A 14,685-nucleotide genomic window follows, 5' to 3' on the forward strand; every position below is an offset into this window, starting at 1 on the left:
TGGGTAAGCTTTCACTGAATTCACAATAAAATGGAAAGAAGTAATAAATTACACTGTCTAATCCCTCCTGTTTTATATATTATCATTCTTGTCACCCATCCTAATGTGTGTGTTCACTGTAATTTTACTGTCCTCCCTCACCCATCCTTGGTAATAGTCCAAGAGAGGATGGAGAGGTGTTGTGTGCGCTTGTGCAGAGCAAGTACAGGTGACGGCTGTTGGTGGACAGGGTCTGTCTGTGGTCAGGTGGAGAAGGAACTGGTCTTGAAGGCTTGAAGGTGGGTGTGGGTGACGTTGGTGTATGTGAGGCTGTGTAACGTGGATACTGCTGCCGTCTTTCCTGTCATCGGTGAGATCCTGGTGCAGACGCTGCCATGGCCTTGGGTTTCTGGGACCAGAAAGCTGATGCCACCCACAAAATTAAAAATCTCTGCTTTCCAGTTCACTGTTCAATCTGCTGTAATCATGCAGTTTTTCCAATTCATCACTTGGTCTTCAAACTAAGAAAGTCCAGAAGGCTTTCGTGTAGAAAATGCAACCTGGTGTGTCTTAGAAGTGGAGATGGTGAAACTTGTTGCATATGGTGGACATGCAGTCGGGAGAGGCCAGTCTTGGGGACAAAACATCCTGGTTGTGAAAGGTGTGGGTCAGTGAAAGAAATCCTCAGCAGAATGGACTGACACAGTGACTGTGAATGCACTCGAGCCTGTCAGGTGGAGATCAGGAAGATGGTATGGGATTGGACAAGGTTCAGATCTCTTTAATAGCGGCTCCTAGCAATACTCCAATTGAGTATTGATGTCAGTCAGAGGACTAAGGTATGTCTAATTCAGCCCATAGTCTTTCCAGTCACTTGCTGTGCATCAGAGAGCTGGACAGTGAATAAGAATGAACAAAAAAGAATTGACGCCTTTGAGCTGTGGTGTTGAAGAGCCCTGAACATCCCATGGATGGCCACGAAAATGAACGGATACGTCTCTGGGTGCAGCCGGAGTGCTCTTCGGAGGCAAGAATGATGAGGCTTTGCCATACCGCCTCCACAGGGGTTGCACCATTTTACACTCTCACCAATAGTGAATAAGCGTTCCAGTTTCTCCACATCCTTGCCAGCATTTGTTGCTTGCTGTTCTGTTAAATATTGCTATTCTGACTGGGGTGAGATATCTCATAGTTGTTTTGCATCTCTCCTAGAGCTAGGGATTTTGAACATTTCTTCATGTGCTTGTTAGCCATCTGAATGTCTTCTTAGGTGAAGTGCCTGTTCATATCCTGTGCTCATTTTTCTATTGGATTATTTACCTTTATCTCGTTGTGGTGCTCAAGTATTTTATAAATTTGGATATAAGTCCCTTATCTGATCTATCATTACCAAATACTTTTTTCCCAGTGGGTGGCTTCCCTTTTTACCCTGTTGGAGAAGTTTTTGGATATGCATAGGGATTTGATTCTTAGAAGTTCGCATTCATCTATTTTATCTTCTGTTTGTAGGTAGTTTTATGTTTTAATTTTAAGAATTTTCACCCATGTGCTTAAGTTTTTATTCTCCTAGGTCTTGTCTTTTGTCTCAGTCAGTCAGTTTCCGAATTTATGGATGCGTTTCATTTCTTAGTGTGTCTTTAGCTTGAATTTATAAGTTGAAACTGCTGCCTATGATTTCTGTCTAACTTAGTGAAAAGTTTCTGATGGTATTTAATGCAATATACCTTTGAATGAATAAAAATTCATAAGAAAACAATTCTAGAATATGTCAGATAGCTCTTAAAATAATGTCATAGTAATGTTTTGATCCACATCATGAAATATCAGCCATGAATTGTGCTGTTTTGTACCAGAACCAACTCATAACTTAACCTCCAGTGGGTTTTCAGAGGCAGCTGGTGGATTCAAACCGTATGTCTTTGGGATGACAGCACAATTCTTTACCCCTAGGCGACCAGAGCTCCCTCATACCTCTGTACCTCAAAATTTTAATAGAGTCTATTTATGGAAGCAGATTTGTGCCTCTAGGTTGTTAATAAATTAGGCATTCATAATTTTCATGAATTAGGCATTCATAATTTAGGACTGCTTGTATTAATAACTCCAATCTATTTTTACTCTATTTGCTTTATCTTGGAAGAAAATTTCCAAAAGGGAAAGGAGAAATGCTACTTCCCCACGTAGTTAAAGCTGCTGGTGTTCATTGTTCTTCATGCAGATCTGAGTTTCTCTTTTCCTTTCACATCACATCCCTTTAGACTTTTTGTAGTGCCAGTCTCCCCCACCCTGGCCCCTCTTCACTTTTCCATGAACCCCTTATTCTGGCCTGGTGTCATACATAAGGCGCATGTTTCTCTTTTTTCCTTTCACGAAACATCCCTTTAGACTTTTTGTAGTGCTGGTGATGAATTTTCAGCAGTTTGCTTATGTAATGTTTTTGTTGGTGACTTCTTTTGGTTTGTACATACAATTTGAGTTTCATCCAGCTTCTTTGGTGATTTTTTAATTTTTAGCAAGTTCTTAAAAGTTGAGCTGTTTGACACTTGCGCCTCACACTCCATTTTTAAAAAATGTCTTGATGTCCAGTAACAGATATTCTGGAATGCTGGTTACTGGCTCACATTTCACAAAGGCACTGCTCTTTTTTTGTGTGGTTTGGCCGTCCTATGCCAAATAACAGTAAATCATGCTAGAAACAAAAAGCATTCTTTACCTTTGACTTTGTTTTCTTTTTCTTGGATTTGCTTATTTACCACAGTTCATACAGTTTTCAGTTTTTAACTTTTGTTTATGTGGTCTCAACCTAAATGTTTGCTATCCATTTATGAAAAATTTCATATGAAAATGCTTTATAGTGCTTTAAAGGATAAGATTTAGCATATCATCTTAATTAATGCATTAAGCAGTTAATCATTTGAATGCCCACTATATTTTGATGTTGAAAATACATGTTTGAACATAACTAAAGGTTTGCCCTTGTGAAACTGGTTTTTTGGTTTGTTTCTGAGTAAAGACAAATAATATATAATGTTATACAGTAATGAGTATTTTAGGAACTGGTAAAGCAGTGTAAGGGATTAGAAATGAAAGGAGTCTTCTATTGATTGCTGCTGGCTGCTTTCCAGCCCATATGTGAGTGGAGACTGCAGAGTGACGTGAGAGAATGGACCAGGTGAATTCCTGAGGAATGTGCACATACCTGGTGTTTTCTTGGGAGAGCCAGGAGCCAGGATGGGAGAGTTAGTGTGAGAGGATGCTGGGAGTATTGGATGGAAGGTGGATGGCACAGAGGACTTTTTATTCATTGTGGAAATAATGACCTCAGTCTACTGGGTTTATTCAGTCTATTATAAATCTATAAAGTTGTAGCCAATCTTTTTCTTTTTGTGTCTGATTTTTGTTTTATATTTACTCTGTAGTGTTTACTTTTTTTTTGTCAGGGGAAAAAATTTGAATAATATCAGAAAAGAATGCAGTCATTCTAAACACTAGTTTCTTCCACAATTAAGTATTTTCAAAATTCTGATCCCTTTGTTTGTATTGCTGGGGGAAATGCTAGAAGTTCTCAGAATGCGTCTGGAGGATTTTTTAAAATGTTGCCGCACAATTTTAAATTGAGACTGTGCTTAGAAACACTTTTTTTCCCCTTTGATGTATTACCATCATTTGCGGCAACGTGTTAATTAAAAAAATAGTTTCTATTCAAGTAACTAAGAATCGATCTAATTAGATTGGTATTCCATAAAGAGAGCTTACTTACCACTTCTTAGACTTAAATTTCTTATCAAAGAGTTGCAAGAAGCCATAACACCTTTGTCACCTGCACAGTAGTGTTGGACAGATTCTGAAGGACATGTGTTTAGTACTGTCTTCACATCTTTCATGAGTTTATTCAGTTTAACTTCCTGTGAACTTACTTGTCATAGTTATGCATTAACTCTTAGACAGGATGTTCACTTCACTTTTGTCCTGTTTTTCAGGAGGCCTCATGGGACCCGTGAGGATGATTTCTTCTGGACATGAATTAACAACAGATTACGATGAAAAAGCTCTTCATGAACTTGGTTTTAAGGATATGCAGGTATCTCTAACCTGGGATTGGGTGGCAATCTACTGTTGACCTACACTTGATATTTGAAGATAAAGTTTAAAAATGGTTGTTATTTTAATTAATATTAAGATAAAACAGTTTCTTTTTTAATCCAAAGAAGGAAACACCTCTCGCACTGTGTGCTTGTTTCCTTACCCCCTTTTCATTTTTTTCTTTTCTTTCCGTCTTGTTTTTCCAGATGGTGTTTGTGTCACTGGGTGCTCCCAGAAGAGAACGGAAAGGAGAGGGTGTCCAGCTGCCGGCGTCCTGCCTCCCACCCCCACAGAAGGACAACATTCCAATGCTTTTGCTGCTGCAGGAACCTCACCTCACTACCCTCTTTGACTTACTAGAGATGCTCGCATCCTTTAAACCACCATCAGGGAAAATGGCAGTAGGAGATAGTGAGGTGACTATTAAGACCCGATTTCGTTTTCAGCATCTCTTTGGGTCTCTGCTTTGAAGTTAACTTTCTCAGTCATCGCTTAAGAATTGGAAAAAATCCCTAGGAACCCGTTTATTCACCGGTTTAGGTATTTAAGTGCCTGAAGTGATCCAGATGTACTTTTTTTTTTTTTTGCGCGTCCCTGGGTGGGCCCAAGACATGTTATACTGGGGCAATGAAAATAGTCCTGGAGTTTGAAATGCTTCTTCCTGGTTCCATCGTGATTGTGACAGAGTAAAACAGGAGTGGTGCCAGATTTGTTGTACTTAGTGTTAACGGGAACAGCAAGAATTAAGGTCTGTGCCTTGTTTGAAACTTAAGCTCCCTCTTAGGAAGCAGTTGTAACATACACAGAGTAGCCAGTGCTCTTGACAAGGTGGGGAAGCTGCAGTGCTCCGAGGTGGTGGTGACCTTGACATTTTGAATGTTGCTCTCCATCTCTGCATAGTAATCTGGCTACCTTCACTGTTGTTTGATGTCAAGTCAAGTGTGACTTAGAAAGATCTGAACCTTGTTCAGTCTGTGCAATCCTTAATTGTCTCTGGCATATTTAAACCTATTGCCCCAGTCACTGGCAGTTCATCTTATTGAGGTTCATTCTCTTTCTCTTACCCTCCACCTTTCCAAGATGATGTCCTTCTCCAAGGAATAGCCCTTCTTAGCAACATGCCCAGAGTACATGAGACAGCTTCACCATCCCTGCTTCTAAGAATCACTCTGGCTGCATTCTGAGAAATGGCCATTTGGTCTTTTCGCTGCTCATGGGATATTCATTCTCTCTGCCATACAGAACTCAAAAGGCATCAATTCTTGTGCCTGTTCTCTCATTGTCCAGCTCTCAGATGCTTAGCAGACAATTGAAAAAAATGCTGGCTTGACTCCAGTGTACCTTGATCTTGACTCCATCATTAATGTTAAGTTCTTCAAAGGGGCTCTCTTGAGGCTGCCATTTCCGTGCTTTGGCCTATGAATTTCCCTCTTGCAGTGAATTACTACATACATCTGTTTCCCAAGTTCAAACCTTCCAATTCATGACATTGGATATGCGTGAATAAGTTTGAAACCCTGAGATAGTTACAGTTCAAAGGTGTATCAGATAAAAATAATTTTACCTGACAAGAGCAATAATTTCAAGTCAACTAGCAGATAGTTTCAAATAGTTGCCATGACTAAACATGCTATGCCATCATTCACTTGTAGAGGTGGGTAGTGTTATATAACAGGGAACACAAGTGGATACCTTTAACACATTCAAAAGTTCATCATGATGCGCTCTGTTGAGTTGGAGCCGACCCTCTGAATTTTTAGTCATTAAATAACACAGCAGGAGATTGCCCGCCCTTCTTGCATGGAGCAAATGGTGAATCTGAACTGTGTCTCTTTGAGAGTGCAGTGCAGGTTCTTGCTACTAGAGCTCCCTGGAAGTTAATGAAATGCTAGATTGAGGGGATGGCTTGTTCTGTGTTATTTAGACCGTGCTTGGAGATCTCATGTGTATGGACCTGCTTTGTGAGAGAGACGTCCTCACATAGAGACTTGAATCCAAAGGACTGTCTACCCCTGGAAATTATTACTTGGTACTGAGGGTCCTGTTTGCCATAGTGAGATAAAAGGGGTAGGTGCCACATCCTTGGGAGACTCCCCTAATTCCTTCATACCTGCTTCTCTGTTGAGGCTGGTGGTCATTACACAGCATACACATTTTAATATATGTATATGAATAGGAAGTGGAGACACCATACAATTGAATACATAACAGATGCCTTTGGGAGGGTTTCTCTGTAGAGACTCTATATAAGCTGCACTAGAAGGATGAATAGTTTTCAATGAGTTAAGTGGGAAGGATGTGATTAGGGTCTGGAACTTTGCTTGTTAGAGGAAGGAGCTAGGCAGGTCTGTGAATTGACGGCTAGGAAATTGATTAAGGGGAGAACAGAGAGTGGAATGAGACTGATGAGGCAAGGCTTCTGGAAAATGTTTCCATCTTACTGGAAATACAGGCAAGTAGGTTTTAAGAAGTACAGGATAAACGTGTTCCGATGTTTGTTTGTATAGGTAACAAGTTTGGTGGGAGTAGAGAAATTAAACAGTCCGAGCTTCTTGTCAGGATCTTCTTGGAACGCATGTCCTGCTGGTTGTCCTGCTGGGTTGTAGGGAGACTGCAGTGGGCAGGGAGGGGTGGCCATTCTCCGGAGTTACTGCAGGTGGATCTGAGAGACAGTTTTGGGATCGCAGTGTGACTCCCTCTGGCTTGTGCCATCAGAGCCCCTGAGAAGCAGCATGAAGGGACCCAATAATGCCAGTTCAGGAAGGAGTTCATGATGCGCTGACGTCAGATGGTGGTCGTGAAAATAGATCCTGTGACTAGTCGGTTGATGCAGTTGCGAAGATGTGATAGTAACAGCAGCATAAGAATTGGGGTGCCTTTGGGGAGGCAAAGAGGGTGACCATAATGAGTATGAAGAGCATTCCAAAGCTGATGACGGTCATTTCTAAATGAAGCTATAGCGCCCCTACAGCCCTTAAATCAGTTCTAACATCAGCCTCCTCTCCGGTGCCATTCTTTGCTTTCCATTGCGTTTGGTTATTTTTTTGTGGATGTGTAGAAATTAAACACACTTACAGTTCAGTGGTTTATGCAGAAGTAAGAGAGTCAGGAGCAGCAGGGTGTGGAGTTTTTTAAGAGATTCCAGCTCCTTGAGGAGGTTCCTTGCCTCCTCTCTGGATAGGACTCCTCTCTTCTTACATCCTCCTTCTTTTGTTCCTCACCTCTGTGGAGGTGGCAGCATGCGCACTGCGTACCCTGTTCACAGGGTATTTGTATTACAGCAGTTGGTACGTAGAGATTTTGAAAAACTACATTATGTTAGCTAGTATTAGGTTGCAGTTGTGTAATTTGCTAACTTGTTATTAAAGACAATGTAGTGAAGAGTAAGTCTGATGACATCTTTCTCTGATCTTCAGTATTGGACCCTATTGTAAAGTGGGAACTACTATATTAGAACAGTAATTTTCAAACCATGACTTTCCACCAGAGCCAGCTGACCTTGTTATGCCATGGACACTTCATTTGCATAGCAGGATAGAGTTCTTTTATATATGTGAATATACGGACCAGACTAGGGCAAGATGTGTAGAAATAAACTGGTCTTGGAGCAGGCTGCAGCCCGGGGCCATATGAAAGTCAGAGGGCAGTTGTTTCATTTTCTAGGAAATTCCGTTCATCTTGGACAAAAATTAAGTCTGTAGTAAAAAGGACTTATGATTTTGGAAAAACATGTGCAAAGACTTTTACCCTAAGAACCAAAGCGAAAGGGTAAAATCATCTCACCAGACAGCACAATTGGATGGTTAAGAGTGGGAGTCTTAAGAGTTGAGAAGACATGGAGATGATATCAAAGTCTTTTCCTATCATTTTAATTAAAGAAGGGATCCCTGTGGAACATCAGAGGATTATTTGATAAGCAGTTGGATATATGGATTTGGACCTCAAAGAAGAAACATGATCTGGAGAAATAAGTGTAGATCAGGAATCATTAGATATTTATTTGTAGGAGAGTATTTAAAGGGAACATTTTCAATTCGCTGATGTTTCCTTAATCCCTTTAGGTCTTTTTAACCCTCAGTTCATAACTGATTCCTGTGCTTTAGACAGAAAATCTGACTGTGTCATGTTCAGTGGAAAAGAAAATGGCAGCACCTTACCTTGGACCATGGTGGCTTTTTATCTGACAGGATTGATAGTGTTTCCAAGAAGTACTTGATCATAGATAAAATGGAGCTTTTAATGAACTTTCTGATCTTCATAGTCTAGGTGGATTTTGTAAATTAATATTTTATCATTCATATACATTGTGTTTCATGTCTGCTCAGTATGTATGATAGTTTTAATTTTCTTAAAATAGTACATTCTTAAATTAAAAAGATTAAAAAGATCTCTCCTTTTGTGACAGCAAATTAGAGACTATAATCGGTGCTACGAGCCTATCTTTAATTTCATGCCGCAAACACTTGGTATGAACAACTTTTGAAAAGAAAGGATTGAGATAAATTTGCCATTTCCTAGGAAGAAAGTGTGCAATGGGATTAAGGAATGAGGATTACTGGGCAGGGTCTGCAAAGGGGTCACTTAATCCTCTTCTGGGACTGAAGATGAGCTCTCTAGATTTAGTGAGAAGCATGGGAGTGTGACTTCTCCAGAGCAGGCTTGTTATTTATGAGCTTCTTTCACATGGAACATAATGCCATTGTCATGCCTGCTGGCTGGGTTTTTTCCTTCTACACATCTTTCCTTGCCATTTAAAGCCATTACCATTGATTTAATACTTTTAGATTTATTATTTCTAAAACCTTATTCATTTGTGCAGAAAGAGAATGAATTCTGTTTTACTGGAGAATTGTTGATAATGTTTTCCTGATGAAATCAAAAGTGTTACTTAGACATTGTTTCCTATTCTTCATCAGGTGAAAGGCCAGGTCTGCCTTGAAACTCCCATCTCTAAAGGAAAGAGTAAACCATTATACTGAAAGAACTAAATTACTTTATTATAAACTTAGAAAAGCTTGCTTTGACCATGCTGTATCACAAAACATAACAGCAGTAATAGAACAATAGGCACCTTCATCTGAAAAATGCCAGATGTATAAAATTACCTTTTACTAATGTGCCGCAGAAAAGAATGGGAAATTGCCTATTTCTTTTAACACTCTCAAGTATTACCCTGCTAGTCTTGGTACCTCATTGGTTTACCTTAAACATTAATAATGGAAGGCAGGTGGTGACTCTTTAATAAAATTGCTTTTTGTTTTAATCTCTGCTTTTCTTAAAATATAAAATAGGTTTGGGTTAGGAAACCCGAGAACCAAAAGCAAGTCAAGAACTTAGTTGGTTGTCTTTGTTCTTCAAACAAAAAAACCCCCGCTGTGACCCAGGGTGACCCCTGTACTTTCAAAGCTGCAAATCTTTACAGAAGTTCTCTGTCCATCTTTCTTTTTTGGAGCAACTAGTAGATTAGAACAGCTGACCTTTCAGTTACCAACCCAGCGTGTTACATACAGTGCCAGCAGGTGTTAAAATAGCTGCCAAGAGAGATGGGGAGGTAAATTATGTGGTAAAATTTCATTAAAACAAAGGTACAGGTATAATTTTGTTTTCCCTTCTGTTTGAAGTTTTCCTAATAAGATTAGCCTCAGAGAAACGCTAAATTGGAAAACCACCATTTTGATCTTTTCTTGAATAAGTTCTATTTATCAATATAAAAATTTTTTTACTAATAAAAAGCAAGCCTGAGAAATACCAGTTTGATACTTATTTTATGCAGAAAAGTAGTTTAGATACTTCCCCCCCTAAAAACATTTGCTAAATATTTTTCTTTCTGTAGAGTTTACGATGTGAAGAACTCCATCTTCATGCAGAAAATCTCTCCAGGCGCGTCTGGGAGCTGCTGATGCTTCTGCCTACGTGTCCTAACATGCTGATGGCGTTCCAGAATATCTCCGATGACCAGGTGAGCCTGCAGCCTGCCTGCGTTGACAGACATCATCCAGGACCCTGTGATTCTTCTCATTCAGAGATTTGAGATTCGTGGTCATCACCTAGCTATATTAACTTGGAGAACATGGGCCTTTCCTCTGTTTTCTTTCACGGAGGGAGGTCCATCCTTTTGAGGATGAAACTTTCTAATCTGTCTTTACTGGTTTACCTTTAAAAAAGAAAGTAATTTTTTGTTCTGATATTTAAATATGTTTTCTATAGTGCAGCGACTTTAAGGTCTACTTTGGTGAATTTTGGAACCTAGAAATAGCACTTCACTGTGTTTAAAGTAAATAAGGGAATTATTAAACCAAGGGCTGTCATTTCTGCTCATAGTAATGACCATGTAGGATACAGCATAGTTATATAAACTATTGTCATTTCTCAAAGTTCATAGTTTCCAGAGACAAATTTAGTAAGGAGATGCCACTTCTGCTTCCATAATTTTTCTGTAGAAACAGTATATGTCAGTAATGTATGACAGATTTTTAAGGAAGTCTTTAAAATTAAGCTTTAAAATAAGAGGTTATTTTGAACACATTGCTGTTGAAATATTTGACAATAGCAAACATTTGTTGTTATGCTGATGCTTATTTGTTATTTAGGACACTAAATCATGTTTGGAGGCCCAGCAGCTTAACTTACAGGAGAAATGTGGAGGTTTACAGAAATTGTTGACATGGTTTACTTCTCTAGTAATAAGTTGCTGTTAAAGATTGATAATCAGTGTGGAGAACATGATTTCATAAGAGTAGAAAAGTGTAGATAGCATTTTTAAAAGTACAAAAGTGGCATACTTACAGGTTCAGGGTATTTATATGTGACTTAAATATTTTTTTTATAATTTAGTGTTAAATGTAGACATTTAGCTAGTTGATAATACATCCTTTAAAATATACCTTCAATACTCTGTAATTCTCTGCTCTCTCTGCAATTTGGAACATGATAAATTTTTTTTCATCAGTTGTGAAGATTAATTTTCTCATAGTGCTTTTTTTATTGATTTAATTTTTTAAATTTGGTGAGTAATTATTGTTTTAAGAATATCATACTGAATCTGTCTTTGATCTTCACATGTCTTGAGTTTCTCTAGTACGTATTTGAATTTGTAGGCACTGTTAATTTCTTCTAAGTTCTTTGGGGAGTCTCTTAAGTGAATTGCCTTGATTAATTTTTTTTCTTCCTCTTTGTAATTTTAGAATCCTGATGGACTGAACTGGAAAGAACTTCTCAAAATTAAAAGTGCCCACAAGCTTTTGTATGCCTTGGAAATAATCGAAGCACTGGGAAAGCCTAACAGAAGAATAAGAAGAGAGTCGACGGTAATTGCATTGCTGTGGTTGTCATGAGATCCTTGTATTCTCTTCAGAGCAAAATTTAGTCGTCTGTTAGTCCTTAGCTCTTCACTAGTGTTTTTCTTAGGCCCTTCTGTCGTCGTCATCATCATCATCGTTATTACTTTTCCCACAGGGAAGTTACAGTGATCTTTATCCAGATTCAGATGATTCAAGTGAAGATCAAGTGGAAAATAGTAAAAATTCCTGGAGTTGCAAGGTTTGATTCCATTGCATGTTTTATAGTGTATTGATAAAAATAATTTATCAGTAATTTTTCTAAACTTAGCATCACCCAAAAGAATGTATTGTTAAAATAAAGCACAGTCATCTTAAAATAAAACATAGTATGCATAGTTAAGTACATGTATGAAGTTAAGTCCAGTTAAGGAATAAAAAAATTTGAATTTAATGACTTGAGTCTTCTATTTTTAGCACTAATATTTTTTTTCCTTCAACTGAAACACCATGTTATTGATACCCTAGTTTGTGGGAACAGATAGTTAATGGAATATAATGTTGATAGGTTTTTAAAGAATATTAAAACCTTTTTCTGACAGATTTTGTTGTGTTTAAAGAAGTTATTTTAGTGGCTTACATAAAAGCAATTTTATAAAAGGTGTGTAACACACACACACACACACACACACACACACACACACACAGAGATACACAAAACACATATACATGGATATATACACACATGGGGAGCTCTGATGGCCTAGTAGCAAGAACCTGCACTGCAGTTCTGAAGGGACGTGATTTGAGGCCACCAGCGGCTCCGTGAAAGAAGATTGAACAGTCTCCTACTGTGCAATTAACTAATCTGAAAACCCGCCAGAGGGTCACCTGTGGATTGGTTCAACAGTCTACAACAACATACATGTTCCATTATGGAATTCAAAAGAAGACACTGTCATTGCATTTTGTGCAACTGTTTTTCTCTTCTGTTGCTTCTGTATTTTACAGTTTGTTGCTGCTGGAGGACTTCAACAGTTACTAGAAATTTTTAATTCTGGAATTCTGGAGCCTAAAGAGCAAGAATCTTGGACTGTGGTGAGTGAAAGTCTAGTGTGTTACAGTGAAGTAGTGACCTCCTCTAAAGCACTTTCAGGATCCACGCAGCTGCTGCCCACTTCCTTATAGTCAGTGGAGGATAAAGAACGCCTGATGTGGTTGTTCAGCATTTCGACCAGAACGGTGGGCGTTCAAGAGGAGAGTCGGTGTCTGTGATGATTGACGGTTCAGGGAAGCTGGTGGCAGTTCCCTGTCCGGTGGGATCACTGCGAGTCAGGATCAGCTGAACAGCAGTGGGCTTTAGCCAAGTCTGTATCCTTGACAAAATGGGAGCTTTTGAAAACTGGTACTTTACCACTGTTTAAAAGTAAAGTGGTTTATCAGGAAATTTTTTTGTGGAAGATTTAGAACTTCGAAATGTGTTAAACTTTATGGAGTCCACTTTTGAAAGTAATAGTGACATCATTTTCCAGTCCTCAAAGCTCATTAGCATTGCCAGGCATTCCATTGAAACTTTTTTTTTTTCCAATTCCCATATAACATAGTACGAGTTGATGTACTTCTCACCTTTTGAGACATTTTTCCCCCTCCAATCAAAACTGCCATCAAGTTGGTTCCTCTCAGGCTGACTGCCCATCTCACTGATCAGCTGATGGATTCCAGCTGTCAGCCTTTCAGAGAGCTTCGTGCTTTGCACACAGTGCCAGTGGAGGGTATTTCACTTACAGATACCCAGATATAGTTACAGATGTTTCAAATGCTTCTGCTTCACTCAATTATTGTGGCTCTGTTTCTCATATTTAAAATTGTGGTGTTTTCTTACTAATCCAATCGTTAATGTTCATGAGTCTGTGAGAATGGTGAGGCAGCTTAAGTTCTTTGTTGAAATGGGAGAGATCATTCTATTGAGCAGTTAGGTGGTGTCTGAGTGACTTGAAGAAATTCTCTTTGCCTGGGGCTGGCGGGTGGTGGAGTTGCACCGCTCACCAAACAGTGGCACTCTTCTAGGGGTTCAGATCAAGTGGTGGCTCTAAGGAAAATGGTGGGCATTCGCCTCCCAGTTTATATCCTCTGGGAACTCACTGGAGGGCCATCTGTGAGAAAGGAACTCATTTATAAACGCTCTTCGTTGGTTGTAAATGAAATAACATGGTGATATTTTCTTTAATTCTTCAGAAAAAGGAATAAGCTTTTGAAATAATACTCATTTTATTGCCACATGTGACTTTGTATACCCGCGAGAGCCTGAGATGCAGATTGCATACAAGGAATCTCTCCTGATTTATTATGAGTTCTAAATAATTGTTTTTTAATAATGTTTATTGTTCAGTTTCTAAGAGGACTTAGTAAGGTATATTTTTTATATTAGTTTGTATATAGTCCACATGCAGTAACTCATTTTAATTGTATAATTGTTTTCAACGTACTCAAAAGCTGAGCAGTCTGAACTGCTGTCTCATTCTAGAGTTTACATCATCCTCCAGAAAGAAACCCTTCTAAAAAACCAAAAATGCTTCCCTTCTCCTAGACAAATAAGCACCTTATTTCCTTCTATTTTTTTTTTTATCCACATGCCTCTTTATTTTTGTTTGGAAGTTTACAAATCATACTAGTTTTTCATATAGTCCTTCATAAACATTGTCTTTTATAACATTCTTTGTTGTTGATTGATGTAGTCAGTTAATTAACAATGTCAGACCCCTTTTTGTATCTTGTCTTTCCCTCCACTAGGCTTATCTAGTAATTGTTACTCTATTCTCCCTCCCTTCCAATACTGTGATTTCCTTAGGAAAATCCTCTTCATAAAAACGTTCTCGAGCTTTTTATTCTTAACACATTGAGAAAGAGAGAGACTAGCTTACATTATTTAGCCTAATTGTTGGTGATGCTGTGAACACAGACTCTAAGATGGCCAACAAGTAAATGCTCAAGAGTATTCATAAGGAAACAAAAATACCCTTAGCAGTAGACATCTATGCTACCCTTCACCAGTACAATTCAGAAGCTTCAGTCCTTCTTAGTCTTCTTTGTTGTCCAACTTTCCCATGGCTGTGAAGCAGTTGAAAATACCATGGCTTGGGCCAAGTGCACCTTAGTTTATATACTTTTATATAGTTTACTAGTGCTGCTTAGCACTAAATAGTACATTTGCCCAATGCAGGAGGAATGCCTGATAGATAGCATTGGAACATTTTGAGTAATTTACTGTATGTGGTTTGGTGTTGAGAAATACCATGCAATAAGTAATGCAGTCATTTTAAAGATGCTGTTCATGTATTGAAAAATG

At 38.7% G+C, this 14,685-nt stretch overlaps 1 protein-coding gene across 1 annotated transcript in view; it reads left to right on the forward strand.

Annotated features, from left to right (window-relative positions):
- USP34 (ubiquitin specific peptidase 34) overlaps positions 1–14,685 on the forward strand; it is a 179,470-nt gene that overhangs the window by 83,656 nt on the left and 81,129 nt on the right. Inside the window, exons 28-33 of the mRNA XM_006881033.1 lie at positions 3,960–4,060; positions 4,269–4,478; positions 9,896–10,021; positions 11,247–11,369; positions 11,518–11,601; positions 12,351–12,437. Of these exons, the coding sequence (XP_006881095.1) occupies positions 3,960–4,060; positions 4,269–4,478; positions 9,896–10,021; positions 11,247–11,369; positions 11,518–11,601; positions 12,351–12,437 (731 nt within the window). The remainder of the gene's footprint in view (positions 1–3,959; positions 4,061–4,268; positions 4,479–9,895; positions 10,022–11,246; positions 11,370–11,517; positions 11,602–12,350; positions 12,438–14,685) is intronic.

Source organism: Elephantulus edwardii, unplaced genomic scaffold (assembly GCF_000299155.1).
Source record: "Elephantulus edwardii isolate Elephantulus edwardi_28Jun2011 unplaced genomic scaffold, EleEdw1.0 scaffold00011, whole genome shotgun sequence".
NCBI lineage: Eukaryota > Metazoa > Chordata > Mammalia > Macroscelidea > Macroscelididae > Elephantulus > Elephantulus edwardii.